At 38.5% G+C, this 24,890-nt stretch overlaps 1 protein-coding gene and 1 long non-coding RNA gene across 2 annotated transcripts in view; one reads left to right on the top strand and one right to left on the bottom strand.

Annotated features, from left to right (window-relative positions):
• LURAP1L (leucine rich adaptor protein 1 like) overlaps positions 1-5,559 on the top strand; it is a 49,533-nt gene extending 43,974 nt beyond the window's left edge. The window contains exon 2 of the mRNA XM_055294261.2: positions 4,228-5,559. Within this exon, the coding sequence (XP_055150236.1) occupies positions 4,228-4,602 (375 nt within the window). The 3' untranslated portion in view covers positions 4,603-5,559. The remainder of the gene's footprint in view (positions 1-4,227) is intronic.
• Positions 1-24,890, bottom strand: part of LOC129490395 (uncharacterized) — a 249,466-nt gene that overhangs the window by 39,432 nt on the left and 185,144 nt on the right. The gene's annotated exons all lie outside the window — the stretch shown is intronic.

Genomic DNA, 24,890 nt, shown 5'->3' with positions numbered 1-24,890 from the left:
ATCTGCTGGGAATGCTTCAATGTTGAAATGTTCTTTCCTGAAGCTACTTTTTTTCCCCTCTCAAGTCACATATTACTGACCCACAGCAAAACCCCAGATTCCAGCAGATAATCCAATCTGAAGCAAAGTTTGTTATTCAGGTGTTGGACAGGTACTAATTTAACACCTACTTTGTGTGAGATACTTTTCTAGGTCTTGGCATAGAGTGGTGACCAGGAGAGATCAAGACCCAAGCACTCTGTGGTGCTTCCATGCTCATGGGGGGAAGAGAAAATAATAAGTAAATCCACTATAAAGGTTACTATTTCAACTAGTCATAAATGTTATGAAGGAAACATGTATGGAAATGTAATATTAATCTAGGCATGGGTATTGCATATTATGATTGATCAGGAATAAGGTTCTCCTAGGAGGTGACATTTAAACTCAGACCCTTAGGAGATCTCAACTCTCAGTATCCTCAGAGTCAAGTTGAGGGACCTTATAAGACTCCAACAGAAAGAACCACACAGTTTCATGCTGCAAGGGCAAGGCTACTCTGTTTTTAATTGATGGCTAGACTTCATTAAGACTGAAATGAATAACAGTGAGGAAAGGCGGGGCAGCTACTAGAGACAGAAGAATCATTGTGATTTAGTTCTTTGGTGGATTGCTCATACTTTCAAGGGTCATTGGTAGCATAACCGCACCTTGGTGCTTGGAGAAAGCAGAGTGCAGCAGCTGGGCCAGCCCAGGGCTCTCTGTGCCTGGAGCTCCTGGTAATGGACCTGCCAGCGTGTGAACCGGCGTGCCCAGCGCTCCCACGGTGGGAAGCTGTTTACTGTCTCCTGGGAGGACACAGGGTTGGACACAGTTAAATCTATAATCATTATCAACCAGATCAACACATTCTCACTGACTTGCTTTTTTGCTTTTGTCGTTTTTTTCCCCAACAGTGGTTCAATGGCCTGTGAATGTTTTACTTTCAGTGAAAAAAAAAAAACAAAAAACAGATTTCCTTATTTAAATAAGTCATTTCATGGTCAAAGGAAGCTTTTGTTACTTCATAGTCCACACCTCTTTTCTTCTTATTGCTTAATAAAACTGAAAAACTTGTACTGGATGCAGCCACTGCGTAAGTCAGACAAAAATTGCTGACAAAAAATGTATTCTAAGTATGTTTTAACTCCTGGTGGCATAGTTGTTAGGAACGTGTATTACTACTGTCTTAAGAGCTAAACTTTCACAGTTCCTAAAATTATGGCTATTTCCCCAAATCAACCAATTATGACTATTTCCAAAAATCAACCAATGCTTAGGACAGACCTTAAGATATGGAAGAAATGTGAGACATGGCTTCTTTCTTTAAGGAGCTCACAGCCTAGTTGAAAATGCTAAAAGACAATCATTGGCAGTATATGACAATACAAAGTTAAGCTATGTTGGGAGATAAGCTAACAGAACTGTAGTGGTGAAGCGGGCCAGCAGAGGAGGCTGGAGCCCTCAAGTAGTGCTTGATGAGAGAAGTATGACTTGAAGAATGGGGAGTATTTGGAGAGGAAGAGAGTGAAATTTTTCAAGAATGGGGAATGACAGAGGAGCATGCCCAGAGATGGGAATGGGCTGGAACCTTTTCATGGGAGAGGGTGGAGACATGAATAAATGCAGCCGTGATTCATTCGGGTGGCTATTGGGAAATGGTCAGATTGATATTCTGCCATGGCTTATAAGGGGCCAGCATGTTTTATCAGCTACAGATGCCTACTGAATGATTTTGCAAAAGTTTGACTCATATTGATTTTTCTGGGCTGCTCAGTGGACCTAGGCAAATTGTTGGTGATTTATAAATATTTGTTGTATTACTTGTAACTTGACCATTGTCTTCCTGGCCCATAAGGTGTGTGGAGGAATTTAAACATAAAGACTGTCAGAAAGCCTCCTTCCTCAACATAAAGTCATTGCAAGGTTATTGAGACACCCCAACAGATAGAGGGGCATCTCAAGGCTAAGTTCACATCCTTCTGTTCATGAACGTCTCAGTGAAAAGTAATTTTCTTTGTTTCTTCCTGTGCAATTTATTTTTAGTGCTTTGTTCAGAGAAGATGAAGTGACTCAAGTCACTTCAATATTCCAGCAAAATTAAGGGATTTTAAATTGTACTTTATGTTTTTTGTATTCATACATATATTTTTATTCTTTCGAAACCTGTACAATCTTGTGTCTCTTGGAGTTATTAATGGAAATTCCATCTCTCCTAATGTTTGTTCATCATGTTCCCTCAATCCAAAGTTCCTCTTCAGTTATGGATTAACTCCTCATACAGAAATATTTTTACAATACAAATGAATACTTTTGAGGACAATTCGCTCTTTCCTTTCTTACGGTTTGAGTCATCCAAGAATGAATGTCTGATAATTCCAGAAACTGACATAAATCTGAATTAGCTCTGGATCCTAAAGAAAGAATTATCATGACCCAGACTTTTGGGTTAATAACCCAACTGAAGGGACAGAAATCGGTTTTTAAACCATAGAGAAGGCCGGGCATAGTGGCTCATGCTTGTAATCTCAGCACTTTGGGAGGCTGAGGCAGGCAGACCACGAGGTCAGGAGTGCAAGACCAGCCTGGCCAGCATGGTGAAACCCTGTCTCCACTAAAAAATACTAAAAATTAGCTGGGCATGGTGTTGCGTGCCTGTAATCCCAGCTACTTAGGAGGCTGAGGCAGGAGAATCATTTGAACCCAGGAGGCGGAGGTTGCAGTGAGCCAAGATTGAGCCAATGCACTCCAGCCTGGGCAGTAGAGTGAGACTCTGTCTCAAAAAACCAACAAGCAAACAAACCATAGAGAATGTGACTAGGACCTCTAGTGGCCAAACACGGCCCTGCCAGGCTCTGTACTCAAGAGCCATATCTCTTCTGTTCCAACAGAACAATCATGGGAGTTCTTACAGCACCACCTCCCCAAACACCACCTCTGGGTATTAGCAAATGTTTACAGTAAACTGTGGGACCTGCAAAGAGACCCTGCTTTGTGGCTGTGGAGATAGATATCCCTGAAGTAACCTAGCGCTATCAGAAGGACCAAACACCTGCCGGGCACAGTGGCTCACGCCTGTAATCCCACCACTTTGGGAGGCGGAGGAGGGCGGATCACGAGGTCAAGAGTTTGAGACCATCCTGGCCAACATGGTGAAACCCCGTCTCTATTAAAATACAAAAATTAGCTGGGCGTGGTGGCGGGCGCCTGTAGTCCCAGCTACTCGGAGAGGCTGAGGCAGGAGAATGGCGTGAACCCGGGAGGCGGAGCTTGCAGTGAGCCGAGCTTGCACCACTGCACTCCAGCCTGGGTGACAGAGCAAGACTCCGTCTCAAAAAAAAAAAAAAAAAAAAAAAGGACCACACACCTAGAAGGCACATAAGGGAGTTCTCAGACCTTCCCAACATCTGGTATCCCACTTTTGATTGGGGTGCCCCTGATATATCTGGAACAAATAGACAGATCTACAGAAATATTTGTACACTTCATCTCATAAATTGGATCAGCCTAGTGTATCACCATCCTTTGGATTCAGGGAATATTAGAGAAATTTGGCTCTTAAAAGCAAAAGCATTATTCAGCACTGTCTATGTTGATATAGTCATAAAGAATACAGGCCTTTTTGTACTCTTAACTCTTTTCTATAGATTTCTCTTTCTTCACGTGTAAAATGAAGACAAAAATAATACCTGTCAAACAGTGTTATTAGATTTTGCTAATGAATGCTGAACTTTTATGATGATGCTTGGCACATTATCACTCTATAATCAGAGGCTTTTAGAGGCTTCTATGATGCTGAGGATGACTACTTAATTTCTAAACCTTCCTTTTCTCCGCACCCCTCAGGACCCACACATATACTCCAATGTAACCATTAATAAACTTAATCTGGCCAAAGAGAAAATAAATTTTGTAGTAGAGAACCTGCCATTCAGTATGATATGTTCAGGCCACTTGGTTAGGGTCAGGGATGCAGCAGGGGTTTTATTGTGCCTTTTGGAGCCTGATGCATCTGGCAGGAAGTGAGTTTTTTTATTATAACTCCTACCATCAGTCAGCAATTATCAAAAAGTTCCTGACAACCAGTCCACTTATATTTTATTCTGTGAATTTAAAATTCTGAACTGCAGCAGACAGTCCCCAAATGAATTTGAGGCATTTCAAGAATGTAAAATGACTGGAATATCTTTCTTCTCTCCTTCTCCATAGGTTAACCTCAGAGCCACAGACGTCAGGCTCATGCGCCAGTTGCTTGTAATCAATGAGAGCATCGAGTCCATCAAGTGGATGATCGAAGAGAAAGCCACCATTACCAGCAGAGGCAGCAGCCTCAGTGGCAGCCTGTGCAGTTTGTTGGAGAGTCAGAGCACCTCCTTACGCGGCAGCTACAGCAGCCTACACGATGGCAGTGATGGGCTGGACGGCATTTCCGTGGGAAGTTATCTGGACACGTTGGCAGATGATGTCCCAGGCCATCAGACCCCTTCAGACTTGGACCAATTCAGTGACAGCTCCCTAAGAGAGGACTCACAGGCACTACACAAGCGTCGTAAATTGGACTCTGAATACTACTGCTTTGGCTAGTGACACAGTTTTTTGCATGGGACTGGTGCGCAATTAACTTGTATTTATCCTTCTTCGCCGCTGCTATATTTTTGGTGTGATTTTTATTTTAATAAGATGGCCTTTTTAAAAGAAGCTGATTTTGAAACTGCTTAATGGTATTTCTGTTGCTCCTAATACTTCACATCTAAACTGATTTATTTTTCTCTGTTACATCTCTATTTTTTATTTATTACAATGATTTTCTCCCTTCTACAGTAGCACAAACAAAGTAGGGGGAAAAGAATAAGCAATAATTATGTTTTTGCTTTTGTTTTCAGAGCAATGGGTCAGGGATTACAAGAATAACTTTGCTAAATTTTACAATAAACCAAAGTCTGATAACAGTTAATGTTGCTGCTTGTGTTCTTAAATGACTTAAGGTTTCATCTTCCAGAAGATATTGAGATATATTACTGTTTGCATATCAGGTTGAACAAAATGCTTGGAACAACATTAAGCATTATTTCTAGGTCACAGCATTCTAGTGTATAATCAACCATACTGTTAGTCACACATGCCCACATGACAATCATCTGGAAGTCCCCAACTATACACAATCCGTTCAACCAACTCACCCTTGTGTTGGTACTTTGGATTAACATTTTGTCATCAGTGATTCTAATTCAAATCATGTTTCTTTGTGTAATAAAATGTATTATTCTCCCAAATTTCAAAGAATAATTGAGATTAACTATGGAGGCCATTCAAGGCAAAAATGTCCTAAATTTAATTGTATTTTGAGATTTTGTTGGTATCTACTTGTATGCATTTTGCGATTCTGATAGGATGTATAAATACTTAGATGCCTACAAGCAGATGGATAGAAAGATAGATAAATATCCTGATAGTAGGGAAGCAGAATTGTTATTCATTTAAGAAGTCCAATATGATACTCATTCATATAAATAAATAATCTCTAAGTTTTCTGAAATGGAATATTTAACTCACAAAGAGAGTGGACATTTAGTTTAGATACAATGTTATTAATCCTCTGCATTTCTTTTATCTTGATAACTCCCAGTGAGGGAATCTAATTAAGATTTCATGCTGTTCTTTGTAATGATAAATGTTTCTGGACTAAACACTCTATAATACAAATCAAAAAATCTTCCTTCTTATAACTGAGAAATGTTTCACCCAAATTTCCTTTGTGATTATATATTTACTACACATGTTGAATTTATTATTGTTTATTTCTAAGGCATGTATTATTCAATTTCTAATTAAAATATATCAGGGCTTATATTTTGCACTGATCTTTTCCCATAAGTTGCTTGATATAATCCTCATCGCAACAATCTCATAATGTAGGATTGTCACCATCCTATGTTTGAGGAAATTGAGGCACATAGAAGGTAGGCCACTGAGACAAGTCTCCCAGTAAGTGTCAAAGCTAGGATTTAAACTTGTATCTGTCTTATTCCCAACAGTAACACTCAATAACCTCTTTGGTAATTATTGATGTTAAATAATAAAATGGGAATGAGAAAGCAAATGTAAGCCCATAACAAAAATTAAAAATGTAACCAACCAATTTCAAACAGAAGATAATGAAATATGTGACCATATGTCCACAACCTTGCAAGGAGAATATCCTCAACTACAAAGAAGTGGCAGGCTGCAAGAGTGTGAGGCATCAAGGGCAAATTCTAACTTCTTTAAAACCTACCCTTTGCCTTGAACAAGCCATGCACATGAAAGGCTATGTCTGTTCTCAGATCAGTTTCAGATCATGAATACAATCTGGTAAATTTCTGTTACACTCTTCTCGTGCAACCCGCTTCCCCTGCTATGTGTCCACCCCATGCCCTCTATAAATTTTCCCTCTGGAGAAAGGAAATGCAAAAAGCACAAGAGTATAATGTGGGAGAAGTGTCTGGAATAGTTTTCATTTATATATTGTATTTTAAGGAAACTATAATGAACACTGGCAGAACACTTGAGAATGTTTTTGGCTTTATGAGTTTCAATATTTTATATGCTTTACATTAATTCCAATATTTTTTGCAAGATAGCAAATAAAGATTCCACCATTTAGATATATGGACTCACATGTAAGCCAACAATTTTTTAATAATTGATTTTACTAAAAGGAAGGCAATAAACATTTAAGCAACATTATATTAACATATTCATTGGTCTCAAGAGAGTGAGTCCATAGGAATGCCTCATTTTTAACTGAAGAATCCCCATAACTAATCTCTGACCTGGACCATTTGATATTTGATCTCTGTCAGCACCAGAAGGAAAAGGGGTAAAAAGTTATAGTATCTTTTAAACTATTCTGCCTACACTGAGTTGTGTTTTCCCAGAGAAGATGGAATTTTCCTGAGTTACATTAATCTCTCAATTTTTATGGACTTGTTAGTCTTTTAATGGATGGAAAATAATTAGATGTAAGGAATTTAGACAAGTTAAAACTAGTACATTTTTGGAGTTTTGCAAATAAAGGAACTCTGGAAGACCAACCTAGGAGTCTTAACTAAACTTCAAGGAAACAATGTTTATACTACCAGCCAGCCCCAAAGTACATAGTGTAAAGTTTTAAGTATTCATCAATGTTTGGAAATGCAAAAAACATTATTTACTGTGGGTGGACTATAAAGGTACTTGGAGCTCACAAATAATTGCATTCAGGCATTTGTTTCCCCAACTTCATAAAAACACAATCCACTTTGAGAGGCCGAGGTGGGCGGATCACAAGGTCAGGAGATCGAGACCATCCTGGCTAACGTGGTGAAACCCCATCTTTACTAAAAATACAAAAAAAATTAGCCGGATGTGGTGGCTGGCTCCTGTAGTCCCAGCTACTCTGGAGGCTGAGGCAGGAGAATGGTGTGAACCTGGGAGGTGGAGCTTGCAGTAAGCCAAGATCAGGCCACTGCACTCCAGCCTGGGCAAGAGAGTGAGACTCCGTCTCAAAAAAAAAAAAAAAAAAACCACAATCACCTCCATGATGACAAAATAAATTTTTTTTATTTTGTTTTGTTTTGTTGAGACAAGGTATTGCTGTGTCACCCAGGAAGAATACAGTGGCACCACCATGGCTCACTACAGCCTCCAACTCCTGGGTTCAAGCAATCCTTCTGCCTCAGCCTCTACAGTAGCTGGGACCACAAGCATGCACCAACATACCTGGTTAATTTTTTATTAAAAATTAGGTTTTCACTACGTTTTCACTACATTGCTGAGGCTGGTTTCAAACTCCTGGACTCAAGTAATCCTTCCACCTCTGCCTCCCAAACTGCTGGGATTACAGGCATGAGCCATCCTGACAACCAACAAATGATTATTAAACCTAGCATAGTGGCACATGCCTGTTGTCTCAGCTACTCAGGAAGCTGAGATGGAAGGATTGCTTGGGCCCAGGAGTCTGAGTCCACCCTGAGCAACAAAGCAAGACCCTATCTCTAATAAAAATAAATACAGATTAAATAAAGGAAAACAAAATAAATGGTTATTTCAAGCTCCTCATCTTACTGATCTCACAGCAGTTGACATATTTGATCACTCCTTTTTGAAAGAATGTCTTCATTTTTCTTCCAAGACAAGACTTTCCCCTCATCCCCCAATGCCTGCATGTTTGCAGACTCCACTGCTGGTTTCTCTTCATTTTTTCTGACCTCCAAAGGCAAGAGTGTACTTGGACTCAATTCTCTTCCAAAATTTCTCCCCTGGGGAATCTATTCGGTTTCACAGTTTTGAATGTCATCTATGTGCTGAGATTTCCAAAAGTATGTGTCTAGCCCCAATCTCTCCCCTGCACTCCAGCCTCCCATGTCCACCTGCCCCTGCAGCATCTCTATTTGATGTCTGATAAGCATCTCAATCCTAACATATCCAAAATGGAAATTTTGCTCATTTTGAAATCCTTCCCAGTGTAGTAAATGGTGCCTCCACTCATCAATTTTTCAGTTCAAAACCTTGAAGTCATTCTTAACTATTCTCTTTCCATTACACAACATCCGTATCACACAAGTTACATGTTAGAAATACATCCAGATTGCTACAGATTCTCACCATCATCACCAATGCTATCACTCTAATTCAAGCACCGTCGCTTCCCCCTGAAACTACTGCAATAGCCTTGTCTTGTTTCCTTCCTCCCATTCCTACCTTCCTACCGTCCATGTTCAACACAGCAGAGTAATCTTCTAAGACACAAGTCAGATTTTACCAGCCCCTATTCAACCCTGTAATGAATTTCCATCCTCTTCAGAGTCTAGTCCAAATCTTTACTGTGGACTACCAAACCCTGTGCAATCTGTCATCCTTCTGCCTGACCTCATCTAGTACAACTCCCCTCCTTTCTCACTGTGAAGCCTCATTTGCCTGCTTGTTAGTTCTTACAAATCTCAAAATCCAAGCATGTTCCTACCTCAGAATCTTTGCACTTCTCATTTCCTCTTTCTGAAATATTCTCCTAAATACGTGTAAGTCTTGATTCCCTAGTTCTTTGTGTTCTCCAATCAAGTGGCCGCTTGTCTGAGAGGACTTCTCCCAGAGTGTCCTGGCACTGTTTATCTTCCTTACTCTGGCTTATTTTTCTTCCTAAGCCTTATTAGCACCTAACATTTTGGGGTGCACTTTCTGCCTCCCCACACTAGAATGAAAGGTCTGTGAGAGAAATAACTTTATTTTGTTCACCGCCATATCCCTCGGAACCCAGAAGAGTATCTGTCACATGGTAGATACCAAGTAAATCTTTTCTGACTAAAGCGATTATTACACATATTAAAGCAATTCTTACACATTTGCTGAGTGCCTTTTACGTGCCAGGCAATAATTGTGCTAGGTCCTGGTGTTAGGAAGATGAGGAAGGTATGAAATCTGTCCTCTGAGAGCTCATCTGTTGAGTATGTTTCTCTGATTGGAAGAATAATGGTCTCCACTCTCACCCCAAATATGTCCATTTCCTAATCTCTTGAACCTGTTAAATGGCAAAAGGGACATTGCAGATGTGATTGAGTTAAGGATTTTGAGATGGAAAGATGACCCTGGATTATCTGAGTGGGCCTTATGGGAGAGAAGTAGGAGAGTTAGGGTAAAAAAGTGAGAGAATGGAAGAGAAGTGAAGTGCAAAATGATATATTGCTGGCTATGAGGGTAGAAGAAGAAGCCAGAGCCAAGGAATGCAAGCAGGGTACAGTTTCTATTTCTCAGCATGAACTGCTGTATCAATCTTATGCTATTTCTATGTAATCACTGTTATCATTGTTCAAATATTTAGTAGAGAATTCCTATTAAACACTAAAACTCAAATATTCTCACCTATCATTGAGGATTATTTTTATGTAACCTAAGGCCTGGTGGGGTCAAATCAGAGCTCTGGGATTGTTTCACATCTACCTGTATTTGAGTGCTAGTTACATTCCAAATATTGTCCAAGTTTGCATTCTTTCAAGTCATAAAAACTGTCTGCAGGGTCTGTTTTCCAATATGGGAGGAAGAACTGTCAGAGGCTGCATTATTTCATTCTTTATTAATGAAGGATCCAGTACCAATAGGGAAATGTATGCTCTCTTGAAGTTTTAGATTATTCTCGGAGTAATTTACTACAATTATTTTGACATCAGCCAAATCCCCCTATAAATCAAATATACTTCTAGCTAGCAACTCTGCATTTTTTCACTCTCATGCAAAGGAAGATTCCTTACTCTTTTATTGCTGATGCATTCCAGCTTCTTGTCACTTGGCCTTCTGCTGAAAGCAATTTTTTTGTGATTTTTATGCAAAAGTATTAGTGAAGACTCCCTCAATCAATCCCTGAAAATTTTGTTCACCACAAAATAGTGGACTGAGATGATTATATATGTATATTCTGCTAAACCCTCAAAAATCTAGTTTTTTTTTAAAATTCAAAGATTACATGCTGTTAGGTGTGGAAGGGCTGCTAGAGGACATGTGGAATAGTACAAATAAGGAAAATGAGGCATTCTTGAGCAACTTGTACCTTTGATAGACAATATGGCCACGTTGTGTGTCTAAATTAAGCTTCAGTAAATTAAGCATCAGAAAATCATCAGATCCACACTTGCATTATAGAATGAGTGGCTAAAGATGTTTGCATGCAAAGCAAAAATAATTTATTTTATTTAAAATACAAGTGATGTAATATAAAAGGGAAAAGAACGACATTTAAGAAGTAAAATGGCATAATCGTTAACTTGCAATTAAGGGATAATATAAACTATCAAGGCTTAGGGTTCAGGGTATATCTCTGTTTTATCACTCATGACTGTGCTTGAGTTAAGTAACTTTGGAATAAGTAACTTTGCTTCTTTGTGCCTCAGTTTTCTCATTTGTAAAATGGACATAATGAAATCTGCCTCATAAAATTGATGGAGAATTAATTAATATTTAGAAAGTGCTTGAAATACAACCCAGCACACAGAAACACGTAATACATTATGTTATTATCATTATAATAAATAATAAAGTAATATGTTTTATATCTAAGAAGGAAGAAATTAAGACTAGCTCATCATAGTGCATATAATTTAAGTATATATACTATTGTGTGACCAATCCAATAACTTGTCAATTTCTCTGGAAAATATCTTCCATAAAGTCTGCAGAAATAAAATAGTTACATTTGTAGCTCCCTAGTTGCTAGCCATGGCCATAGGACAAAGTTTTGCCCAATAAATTATAAGCAGAAATCTGAAAGGTTTCTGGAAAACCTTTGCTGACTTTGAGCTGTCTATATAAACCATTCTTGAACTAACAGTATTTTGAGATTTTCACATCCTTATTTCCTACGGCAGGTGTAAACTCTTGCAGGAAAAAAATGTTTAAAGTGCAACTTGCATTTTAGTACTGTTAACATACAGTGCTAGCAGTGAATTAAACAAATGAAATACAGTTGTTTTTATTCCATCCTCAGTGTTATGTTAATACAGATAATTGATATGGAGATGTTTTTTAAAAAGCAAAACAAGTATTCACCTTTACAGTATATGCTTTACAGTAATAGGTCTTCAGAATGATGACACGATGCTAAATTCAGCTTGTTTAATTTACTTTCTGGAAACCTACGAAGGTGCATAGAGAATTCTTTAGACATGAAGACTTTGTAAAGCATTGTAAATTTTCCCTCTCAAATTTCACTTGGAGCTATGTTTTAAAAAGAGGAAATAAATATTTATATAATGTGTCACTTTCTTCTTTTAGATCACTTACAAATATAACACCAGTTAAATGATAATGTCTTATTTTGATAGATTTATTATAGATACAAAAACAAAGCCAATATTATTAGGAATAGAGTTTAAAATGGAGCTGTAGCTGACCTACTTTTTCCTACTAGGTTTGTCAAATCAATCAGTGAGAAAATAATAGGTGACAAAATGATGGCTGGAGATACTATTTATAGTATAGATATCATTTATCATAGAGATTATTTTGATTGAATAGATGTTCAAAATAATTTATCAAAAATCTGTCATGATTCTATCTTATTCCAAATTTGCACTACTGATAGAACTTTAAAATACTAAAATCCTTGCAGATTTCACTGGCATGGTTCTAGGCAAAAATATCTGCCAGCATTCAGAGTGAAAGTCCTCACCAAACTGAGGGCTAAGTCTCCCACCTGAGTTCATGATAGGCACAATGTGAATACTCCCAAATCCCAAGACCAGTAGATCTATGAAAATGGCTGAAATCTCCGGTGGAGCCAAGATGGCCGAATAGGAACAGCTCCGGTCTCCAGCTCCCAGCCCCAGCGACACAGAAGACGGGTGATTTCTGCATTTCTGCTTGAGGTACCGGTTTCGTCTCACTAGGGAGTGCCAAACAGTGGGTGCAGGACAGTCGGTGAAGCGCACTGTGCGCGAGCCGAAGCAGGGCGAGGCATTGCCTCACTCGGGAAGCGCAAGGAGTCAGGGAGTTCCCTTTCCTATTCAAAGAAACGGGAAACAGACGGCACATGGAATATCGGGTCAGTCCCATCCTAATACTGCACTTTTCCAACGTGCCTGGAAAACGGCACACTAGGAGATTGTGTCCCGCACCTGGCCTGGAGGGTCCTATGCCCACGGAGTCTCGCTGATTGCTAGCACAGCAGTCTGAGATCAAGCTGCAAGGCGGCAGCGAGGCTGGGGGAGGGGCGCCCGCCATTGCCCAGGCTTGCTTAGGTAAACAAAGCAGCCAGGAAGCTCGAACTGGGTGGAGCCCACCACAGCTCAAGGAGGCCTGCCTGCCTCTGTAGGCTCCACCTCTGGGGGCAGGGCACAGACAAACAAAAACTCAGCAAGAACCTCCACAGACTTAAATGTCCCTGTCTGACTGACAGCTTTGAAGAGAGTAGTGGTTCTCCCAGCATGCAGCTGGAGATCTGAGAACGGACAGACTGCCTCCTAAAGTGGGTCCCTCACCCCTGAGTAGCCTAACTGGGAGGCACCCCCTGAGTAGGGACAGACTGACACCTCATTCAACCGGGTACTCCTCTGAGACAAAACTTTCAGAGGAACTATCAGACAGCTGAATTTGTGGTCTCACGAAAATCCGCTGTTCTGCAGCCACCGCTGCTGACACCCAGCCAAACAGGGTCTGGAGTGGACCTCTAGTAAACTCCAACAGACCTGCAGCTGAGGGTCCTGTCTGGTAGAAGGAAAACTAAAAAACAGAAAGGACATCCACACCAAAAACCCATCTGTACATCATCATCATCAAAGACAAAAAGTAGATAAAACCACAAAGATGGGGAAAAAACAGAGCAAAAAAACTGGAAACTCTAAAAAACAGAGCACCTCTCCTCCTCCAAAGGAGCGTAGTTCCTCACCAGCAACGGAACAAAGGTGGATGGAGGATGACTTTGATGAGTTGAGAGAAGAAGGCTTCAGACGATGAAACTACTCTGAGCTACGAGAGGAAATTCAAAACAATAGCAAAGAAGTTAAAAACTTTGAAAAAAAATTAGAAGAATGGATAACTAGAATAACCAATGGAGAGAAGGGCTTAAAGGAGCTCATGGAGCTGAAAGCCAAGTTTCGAGAACTACGCGAAGATTGCAGAAACCTCAGTAGCAGATGCGATCAACTGGAAGAAAGGGTATCGCTGATGGAAGATGAAATGAATGAAATGAAGAGAGAAGGGAAGTTTAGAGAAAAAAGAATAGAAAGAAATGAACAAAGCCTCCAAGAAATTTGGGACTATGTGAAAAGACCAAACCTACGTCTGATTGGTGTACCTGAAAATGATAGGGAGAATGGAACCAAGTTGGAAAACACTCTGCAAGATATTATCCAGGAGAACTTCCCCAATCTAGCAAGGCAGGCCAGCATTCAGATTCAGGAAATACAGAGAACGCCACAAAGATACTCCTCGAGAAGGGCAACTCCAAGACACATAATTGTCAGATTCACCAAAGTTGAAATGAAGGAAAAAATGTTAAGGGCAGCCAGAGAGAAAGGTCGGGTTACCCACAAAGGGAAGCCCATCAGACTAACAGCTGATCTCTCAGCAGAAACTCTACAAGCCAGAAGAGAGTGGGGGCCGATATTCAACATTCTTAAAGAAAAGAATTTTCAACCCAGAATTTCCTATCCTGCCAAACTAAGCTTCATAAGTGAAGGAGAAATAAAATACTTTACAGACAAGCAAATGCTGAGTGATTTTGTCACCACCAGGCCTGCCCTAAAAGAGCTCCTGAAGGAAGCACTAAACGTGGAAAGGAACAACCAGTACCAGCCACTGCAAAAACATGCCAAATTGTAAAGACCATCGAGGCTAGGAAGAAACTATAGCAACTAACGAGCAAAATAACCAACTAACATCATAATGACAGGATCAGATTCACACATAACAATATTCACGTTAAATGTAAATGGGCTAAATGCTCCAGTCAAAAGACACAGACTGGCAAACTGGATAAGGAGTCAGGATTCATCAGTGTGCTGTATTCAGGAAACCCATCTCACGTGCAGAGACACACATAGACTCAAAATAAAGGGATGGAGGAAGATCTACCAAGCAACCGGAAAACAAAAAAAGGCAGGGGTTGCAATCCTAGTCTCTGATAAAATAGACTTTAAACCAACAAAGATCAAAAGAGACAAAGAAGGCCATTACATAATGGTAAAGGGATCAATTCAACAAGAAGAGCTAACTATCCTAAATATATATGCACCCAACACAGGAGCACCCAGATTCATAAAGCAAGTCCTCAGTGACCTACAAAGGGACTTAAACTCCCACACAATAATAATGGGAGATTTTAACACCCCACTGTCAGCATTAGACAGATCAACGAGACAGAAAGTTAACAAGGATATCCAGGAATTGAACTCAGCTCTGCATAAAGTGGACCTAATAGACATCTACAGAACTCTCCACCCCAAGTCAACAGAATATACATTTTTTTCAGCACCACACCACACCTATTCCAAAATTGACCACATAGTTGGAAGTAAAGCTCTCCTCAGCAAATGTAAAAGAACAGAAATTATAACAAACTGTCTCTCAGACCACAGTGCAATCAAACTAGAACTCAGGATTAGGAAACTCACTCAAAACCGCTCAACTACATGGAAACTGAACAACCTGCTCCTGAATGACTATTGGGTACATAATGAAATGAAGGCAGAAATAAAGATGTTCTTTGAAACCAACGAGAACAAAGACACAACATACCAGAATCCCTGGGACACATTCAAAGCAGTGTGTAGAGGGAAATTTATAGCACTAAATGCCCACAAGAGAAAGCAGGAAAGATCCAAAATTGACACCCTAACATCACAATTAAAAGAACTAGAAAAGCAAGAGCAAACACATTCAAAAGCTAGCAGAAGGCTAGAAATAACTAAAATCAGAGCAGAACTGAAGGAAATAGAGACACAAAAAACCCTTCAAAAAATTAATGAATCCAGGAGCTGGTTTTTTGAAAAGATCAACAAAATTGATGGACCGCTAGCAAGACTAATAAAGAAGAAAAGAGAGAAGAATCAAATAGATGCAATAAAAAACGAAAAAGGGGATATCACCACCAATCCCACAGAAATACAATCTACCATCAGAGAATACTACAAACACCTCTATGCAAATAAACTAGAAAATCTAGAAGAAATGGATAAATTCCTCGACAAATACACCCTCCCAAAACTAAACCAGGAAGAAGTTGAATCTCTGAATAGACTAATAACAGGTTCTGAAATTGTGGCAATAATCAATAGCTTACCAACAAAAAGAGTCCAGGACCTGATGGATTCACAGCTGAATTCTACCAGAGGTACAAGGAGGAACTGGTACCATTCCTTCTGAAACTATTCCAATCGATAGAAAAAGAGGGAATCCTCCCTAACACATTTTATGAAGCCAGCATCGTCCTGATACCAAAACCTGGCAGAGACATAACCAAAAAGGAGAATTTCAGACCAATATCCTTGATGAACATTGATGCAAAAATCCTCAATAAAATACTGGCAAACCGAATCCAGCAGCACATCAAAAAGCTTATCCACCATGATCAAGTGGGCTTCATCCCTGGGATGCAAGGCTGGTTCAACATACGCAAATCAATAAATGTAATCCAGCATATAAACAGAACCAAAGACAAAAACCACATGATTATCTCAATAGATGCAGAAAAGGCCTTTGACAAAATTCAACAACGCTTCATGCTAAAAACTCTCAATAAATTAGGTATTGATGGGACGTATCTCAAAATAATAAGAGCTATCCACGACAAACCCACAGCCAATATCATACTGAATGGGCAAAAACTGGAAGCATTCCCTCTGAAAACTGGCACAAGACAGGGATGCCCTCTCTCTCCGCTCCTATTCAAGGTAGTGCTGGAAGTTCTGGCCAGGGCAATCAGGCAGGAGAAGGAAATAAAGGGTATTCAATTAGGAAAAGAGGAAGTCAAATTGTCCCTGTTTGCAGATGACATGATTGTATATCTAGAAAACCCCATTGTCTCAGCCCAAAATCTCCTTAAGCTGATTAGCAACTTCAGCAAAGTCTCAGGATACAAAATTAATGTACAAAAATCACAAGCATTCTTGTACACCAATAACAGACAAACAGAGAGCCAAATCATGAGTGAACTCCCATTCACAATTGCTTCAAAGAGAATAAAATACATAGGAATCCAACTTACAAGGGATGTGAAGGACCTCTTCAAGGAGAACTACAAACCACTGCTCAATGAAATAAAAGAGGATACAAACAAATGGAAGAACACTCCATGCTCATGGGTTGGAAGAATCAATATCGTGAAAATGGCCATACTGCCCAAGGTAATTTATAGATTCAATGCCATCCCCATCAAGCTACCAATGACTTTCTTCACAGAATTGGAAAAAACTACTTTAAAGTTCATATGGAACCAAAAAAGAGCCCGCATCGCCAAGTCAATCCTAAGCCAAAAGAACAAAGCTGGAGGCATCACGCTACCTGACTTTAAACTATACTACAAGGCTACAGTAACCAAAACAGCATGGTACTGGTACCACAACAGAGACATAGATCAATGGAACAGAACAGAGCCCTCAGAAATGATGCCGCATAGCTACAACTATCTGATCTTTGACAAACCTGACAAAAACAAGAAATGGGGAAAGGATTCCCTATTTAATAAATGGTGCTGGGAAAACTGGCTAGCCATATGTAGAAAGCTGAAACTGGATCCCTTCCTTACACCTTATACAAAAATTAATTCAAGATGGATTAAAGACTTATATGTTAGACCTAAAACCATTAAAATCCTACAAGAAAACCTAGGCAATGCCATTCAGTACATAGGCGTGGGCAAGGACTTCATGTCTAAAACACCAAAAGCAATGGCAACAAAAGCCAAAATCGACAAATGGGATCTCATTAAACTAAAGAGCTTCTGCACAGCAAAAGAAACTATCATCAGAGTGAACAGGTAACCTACAGAATGGGAGAAAATTTTCGCAACCTACTCATCTGACAAAGGGCTAATATCCAGAATCTACAATGAACTCAAACAAATTTACAAGAAAAAAACAAACAACCCCATCAAAAAGTGGGCAGAGGATACGAACAGACACTTCTCAAAAGAAGACATTTATGCAGCCAAAAAACACATGAAGAAATGCTCATCATCACTGGCCATCAGAGAAATGCAAATCAAAACCACAGTGAGATACCATCTCACACCAGTTAGAATGGCCATCATTAAAAAATCAGGAAACAACAGGTGCTGGAGAGGATGTGGAGAAATAGGAACACTTTTACACTGTTGGTGGGACTGTAAACTAGTTCAACCATTGTGAAAGTCAGTGTGGTGATTCCTCAAGGATCTAGAACTAGAAATACCATTTGACCCAGCCATCCCATTACTGGGTATATACCCAAAAGACTATAAATCATGCTGCTATAAAGACACATGCACACGTATGTTTATTGCGGCACTATTCACAATAGCAAAGAGTTGGAACCAACCCAAATGTCCAACAACGATAGACTGGATTAAGAAAATGTGGCACATATACACCATGGAATACTATGCAGCCATAAAAAATGATGAGTTCGTGTCCTTTGTAGGGACATGGATGAAACTGGAAAACATCATTCTCAGTAAACTATCGCAAGGACAAAAAACCAAACACCGCATGTTCTCACTCATAGGTGGGAATTGAACAATGAGAACTCATGGACACAGGAAGGGGAACATCACACTCCGGGGACTGTTGTGGGGTGGGGGGAGGGGGGTGGGACAGCATTAGGAGATACACCTAATGCTAAATGACGAGTTAATGGGTGCAGGAAATCAACATGGCACATGGATACATATGTAACAAACCTGCACATTGTGCACATGTACCCTAAAACCCTAAAGTATAATAAAAAAAAATAAAATAAAATAAAAATAAAATGGCTGAAATCTCATCTAGAGTGTTCCAAGATGGCTGACTAATTAGAAAATGTGAAAACCTTGAGCCTTTCAGAGAATTTGCAAAGTTAGACAAGTTGGGTCCATTAAACACTATTTTGAAAAAATGAAAATATTATAGTAAAACTGTTATTCTTTGTCTATTTGAGTTTTCCATTTTGTTGAGGAACATATATGAACTCACAGGTCTTGAAGGTCTTAAGAATTCAAGTTTAAGGTTTTGCTCTGGAACGGGGACCAGAAAAACAAATGACATGCAGTTTTCACCACAAGTTTTTTATAATTTTTATCATTACATCTGATATGATCCACTGTTAGTGGATGAAGTGCTATGAAGTGCTATGAAGAAATCCAAATTGCCAATTGCTGGTGTTGCCATTATTTGGTAGCTGGGAATTATTTAGTTTCGTTTTAAGTTGAACAATTCAATTTTATATTAACACTGTGATCCATTCTTTCTTTTGGTGATGCAAATATTTCCACATTCTTCCATTCCAGCTTTGTGTTTCTAATTATGAAAGTCTACCCTACTTCATATTTCACATATTAGGCTAGTGCAAAAGTAATTGTGTTTTTGGGCCGTGAATTTGAAATCATTATTATAACTAGGCTCAAACACATATTTATTAATCAAAATAGGAACCACTACAATCAACAGATTTTTGCCAATGAGAAATAAGTTTGTTTTTTCCTGTAGCATAAAAATCCATGCTTTGGGATTTGACAAACTCTTGGAAACCATTTTCTGCATCCTGCTGGTTGTGGAAGCATTTTACCTGCAAAAAGTTGTCGAGATGTTTGAGAAGTGGTAGTCAGTTGGTGAGAAGTTGGGTATGTATGGCAGATGAGGCAAAACTTCATAGCTCAGTTCGTTCCACTTTTGAAGGGTTGGTTGTGTGACTTGTGGTCGGGTGTTGTCATTAAGAAGAATCAGGGCCCTTTCTGTTGACCAATGCCAACTGCAGGTGTTGCAGTTGTTGGTGAATCTCATTGATTTGCTGAGCATACATCTCAGATGTAATGGTTTCACCAGGATTCAGAAAGCTGTAGTGGATCAGACTGGCAGCAGACCACCAAACAGTGACCATGACCTTTTTCGGGTGCAAATTTGGCTTTGGGAAGTGCTTTGGAGTTTCTTTTCAGTCCAGCCACTGAGCTGGTCATTGCTGGTTGTTATATAAAATCCATTAAAATCATTGCACCTCACAATCAGATCAAGAAATGATTCGTCCTTGTTGCATAGAATAAGAGAAGGCATTTCAAAAAAATGATTTTTTGGATTTTCACTCAGCTCATGAAGCACCCACTTATCAAGTTTTTTCACCTTTCCAATTCACTTCAAATGCCAGATGACCATAGAGTGGTCGATGTTGAGTTCTTTGGCAACTTCTCCTGTAGTTGTAAGAGGATCAGCTTCCATGATTGCTTTCAATGGGTCATTGTCAATTTCCGATGGCCGGCCACTGTGCTCCTCATCTTCAAGGCCCTCATCTCCTTTGCGAAACTTCTTGAACCACCACTGCACTGTATGTTCGTTAGCAGTTTCTGGGCCAAATGCATTGTTGATGTTCCAAGTTGTCTCTGCTGCTTTATGACCCATTTTTCTTTTATTGTACTTCAAGTTTTAGGGTACATGTGCACAATGTGCAGGTTTGTTACATATGTATCCATGTGCCATGTTGGTGTGCTGCACCCATTAACTTGTCATTTAGCATTAGGTTTGTTTCCTAATGCTGTCCCTCCCCCCTCCCCCCACCCCACAACAGTCCCCGGAGTGTGATGTTCCCCCTCCTGTGTCCTATGTTCTCATTGTTCAATTCGAACCTATGAGTGAGAAAATGCGGTGTTTGGTTTTTTGTCCTTGCGATAGTTTACTGAGAACGATGATTTCCAGTTTCATCCATGTCCCTACAAAGGACATGAACTCATCATTTTTTATGGCTGCATAGTATTCCATGGTGTATATGTGCCACAAATTCTTAATCCAGTCTATCGTTGTTGGACATTTGGGTTGGTTCCAAGTCTTTGCTATTGTGAGTAGTGCCGCCGCAATAAATATACATGTGCATGTGTCCTTATAGCAGCATGATTTATAGTCCTTTGGGTATATACCCAGTAATGGGATGGCTGGGTCAAATGGTATTTCTAGTTCTAGATCCTTGAGGAATTGCCACACTGACTTTCACAATGGTTGAACTAGTTTACAGTCCCACCAACAGTGTAAAAGTGTTCCTATTTCTCCACATCCTCTCCAGCACCTGTTGTTTCCTGACTTTTTAATGATCGCCATTCTAACTGGTATGAGATGGTTTCTCATTGTGGTTTTGATTTGCACTTCTCTGATGGCCAGTGATGATGAGCATTTTTTCATGTGTTTTTTGGCTGCATAAATGTCTTCTTTTGAGAAGTGTCTGTTCATGTCCTCTGCCCACTTTTTGACGGGGTTGTTTGTTTTTTTCTTGTAAATTTGTTGGAGCTCATTGTAGATTCTTGCTATTAGCCCTTTGTCAGATGTATGATCCATTGTGAACTCAAATAAGAAAATCACTCGAATTTGCTTTTTGTCTAACATAATTTCTATAGTATAAAATAAACAGCAAGTAATAAGTAATTAGCAAAACAAACATAAACTGAGAAATGCCCATTAAAATTATGTATAACATAATCACGTTTATTTAAGAATGTATTCCAATATCAAACAGCAAATTCCAACAATGTAAAAACAGCAATTACTTTGCACTCACCTAATAGATTCGTTTGGAAGCAAGGACTACAAAATATTTTTAATGTAAAATGTTCATTTAGTCACACTTTTTCTGTAGTTCTATACTCTAACGTAATCCCTTTAAGGACTTTCTACTGCAGAATCATCTTCTTACCTTAGAGGTCAAGCCTACAACTTTATCTGCACAGTATCAGCTTTTTGCAACGTAAGATCACTCTTCCTTCTCAACGAGAGGGGCAAAAAGACTAGAAATGTCATAAAGATTTAAGAAATGAACCAGATAACCAAATCTTTACTAAAGATTTTGTTAGTAACAAACATCAATAATAAAGGCAATGGTACAAAAAGTTATGCAAAACCACAAATCATGCTCAACAGCCAGTAAGCAGAGGCCAGAAAGATCATCAGAAAAAGGTCACATTGGTGAGGACATGAGGATACAAAGATAAAAGTGTCACCTTGATAAAGGAACACAGGGAAAGAAGTGTTTTCTCCATTTCTCTCAAATGGAGAAAAAGAGTAAACTCTTATCTACTAAAGTCAGGCAGTTCTAAAGACCAGCAGAGGCATGGCTCATGAGCAGGTCTAGCTAGATTAATGAGCCACGGAAAGGCAAATACCCACTGTTGCCACCATGAACATTAATCTCCCTATTTTCTGAGTATGCTCTGAGAATACTATATTGATGTCATCACTTTTTCTTCTCCATGCTCAAGAATGTCTTTCTCTCAGTTCTCTGTCATCCAAATCCATTTATCTTTGAAGATGTATCTTCTCCAGGTAGCACTCAGCTTTTCTCTAAACCTATAATATTCATTGATTGTACTATGCTTTGGTATTTAAGAATTTCCTCTAATATGATGTGAAGATGTGTGTGTGAGTTTATTCTCAAATTGCTTATAAATAAATTTTAGTTTCTCATTGTCTGTAATATGATATATCTCATAATATTCACTGTCAGTATATGTCCAACACATATTTCTAGAATTAAATTAATTGAATTTATTTTTTAAGACCTACCAAAAAATAAAAGTAACTTCCCTGACATCAAAAACAATAGAAAAAAGTATTCATACCATGTTATTATTGTTATTATTTATTTATTACTATTAGTTAAATTGTATTATAATATATATTACCATTATTTAAAATGTTTAAATTAGCATAAAAACTATTATTTAAATTGCTTTCGCTATATGGTAAAAAATATGAGAGCAAAAATAAAAGGTAGCAAACAAAAACATTAGTAAGTTATATAATATTTTGACTAGGAAAGCCAACTACCAAATTAAAATTTTTAGATTAATAAAAGCATTAATAAAATGAATAAATAGATGAATTTTTTAAAAATCTGTAGTTTCATTATATGCCATCGTCATTTGAGAGACGTGACAGGATCCCATTCACAATAAGAAAAAAATACATAAAATATTTAAGGGTAATCGCAACCATAAATGAATTTTACCTACCTGAAAAAAACAATAGACCTTTCAGAAATACATAACATAAAATTTGGAAAAAGCAAATATATTGTAAGAAGTTAAATTTTTCTCATTAATTTATATTTAATGAAAGTAAATAAGAAAGTAAAATAGATTGTTGTAGAAGAAAAAAGGAATAAATACATCAATTTTGAATTTCATCTGGCTAGAAGACCAAGCAAAAATATGATAGTATCTATTCAGTAAAGGAAGAATAAAGAAAAACTTCCTATCTGATAATAAACCCTTCTGGAGCTATAATAATTAAAACAATGTGTTGCTGGAACAAAAATAGATCTCTTAGAATAGAATAGATTATATCTTTTATATATTATATATAAAGGTTATATATAAATATATAAATATTTAATGTTTAATAAGTATCTGAAAACAATAAGGAAAATAGTTTATTCAACACTATTGAGATAATGTCTTAGAAATTTAAGGACAAAAATCTGTTTTTGTTGTTGTTGTTGTTGTTTGTTTGTTTGTTTTGAGATGGAGTCTCTCTCTGCTGCCAAGCTGGAGTGCAGTGGTGCAATCTCAGCTCACTGCCACCTCCACCTCCCAGGTTCAAGCAATTCTCCTGCCTCAGTCTCCTGAGTAGCTGGGACTACAGGCACACGCCACCATGCCCAGATAATTCTTGTATTTTTAGTAGAGATGGGGTTTCACCATGTTGGCCAGGATGATCTCAATCTCTTGACCTTGTGATTTGCCTACCTTGGCCTCCCAAAGTGTTGGGATTACCGGCGTGAGCCACCAAGCCCAGCCAAAAATCTGTTTTAGACTCACAATTTACATGATAAACCAAAATAAATCCCATGTGTATTAAATTGTCTACTCATCTGACAAAGGGCTAATATCCAGAATCTACAATGAACTCAAACAAATTTACAAGAAAAAAAACAAACAATCCCATCAAAAAGTGGGTGAAGGACATGAACAGACACTTCTCAAAAGAAGACATTTATGCAGCCAAAAAACACATCAAAAAATGCTCATCATCACTGGCCATCAGAGAAATACAAATCAAAACCACAATGAGAAACCATCTCATACCAGTTAGAATGGCAATCATTAAAAAGTCAGGAAACAACAGGTGCTGGAAAGGATGTGGAGAAATAGGAACACTTTTACACTGTTGGTGGGACTGTAAACTAGTTCAACCATGGTGGAAGTCAGTGTGGTGATTCCTCAAGGATCTAGAACTAGAAATATCATTTGACCCAGCCATCCCATTACTGGGGATATACCCAAAGGACTATAAATCATGCTGCTATAAAGACACATGCACACGTATGTTTGTTGTGGCACTATTCACAATAACAAAGACTTGGAACCAACCCAAATGTCTAACAACGATAGACTGGATTAAGCAAATGTGACACATATACAACATGGAATACTATGCAGCCATAAAAAATGATGAGTTCATGTCCTTTTTAGGGACATGTATGAAACTGGAAAACATCATTCTCAGTAAACTATCGCGAGGACAAAAAACCAAACACCGCATGTTGTCACTCATAGGTGGGAATTGAACAATCAGAACTCAGACACAGGAAGGGGAACATCACACTCTGGGGACTGTTGTGGGTTGGGCGGTGGTGGGGAGGGACAGCATTAGGAGATATACTTAATGCTAAATGACGAGTTAATGGGTGCAGCAAACCAACACGGCACATGGATACATATGTAACAAACCTGCACATTGTGCACATGTACCCTAAAACCTAAAGTATAATAATAAAAAATAAAAATAAAAAAATAACTAAAGAAAACTAGAGAAGACATTTAGTTTTAAACATACTGAGATAAAAATCAATTATTAACACAATGAAAATTTTTATATGTAAAAAAGTTAAAACTATGAAATTTAGGGAAAAAGACAAGTATGTTGAGGAAAATAATTGCAGCAAATGGAATAATATAATGAATGTAATTGGTAAAACATAATCAAAGTGCTGGGATTACAGGGATGAGCCACCGTGCCTGGCTAACAAAGTCTGTTTTACAATCAAGTATTGAATATCTCATGTAACTTATTAAATACTGTACTGAAAGTGAAAGACAGAATGGTTATATGTGTACTAGATACATGCTTTCAACTGAATGTGCATCACTTTCACATCATCATAAACTCAAAATTAATGCCAAACTATTGCAAGTTGGGTACTGTCTGTATGTTATTTAA

The sequence above is a fragment of the Symphalangus syndactylus genome, chromosome 9, assembly GCF_028878055.3.
Source record: "Symphalangus syndactylus isolate Jambi chromosome 9, NHGRI_mSymSyn1-v2.1_pri, whole genome shotgun sequence".
NCBI classification, from domain to species: Eukaryota; Metazoa; Chordata; class Mammalia; order Primates; family Hylobatidae; genus Symphalangus; species Symphalangus syndactylus.
Note: the sequence above shows the minus strand (reverse complement) of the source record. Positions and strands in the feature narration are given on the sequence as shown.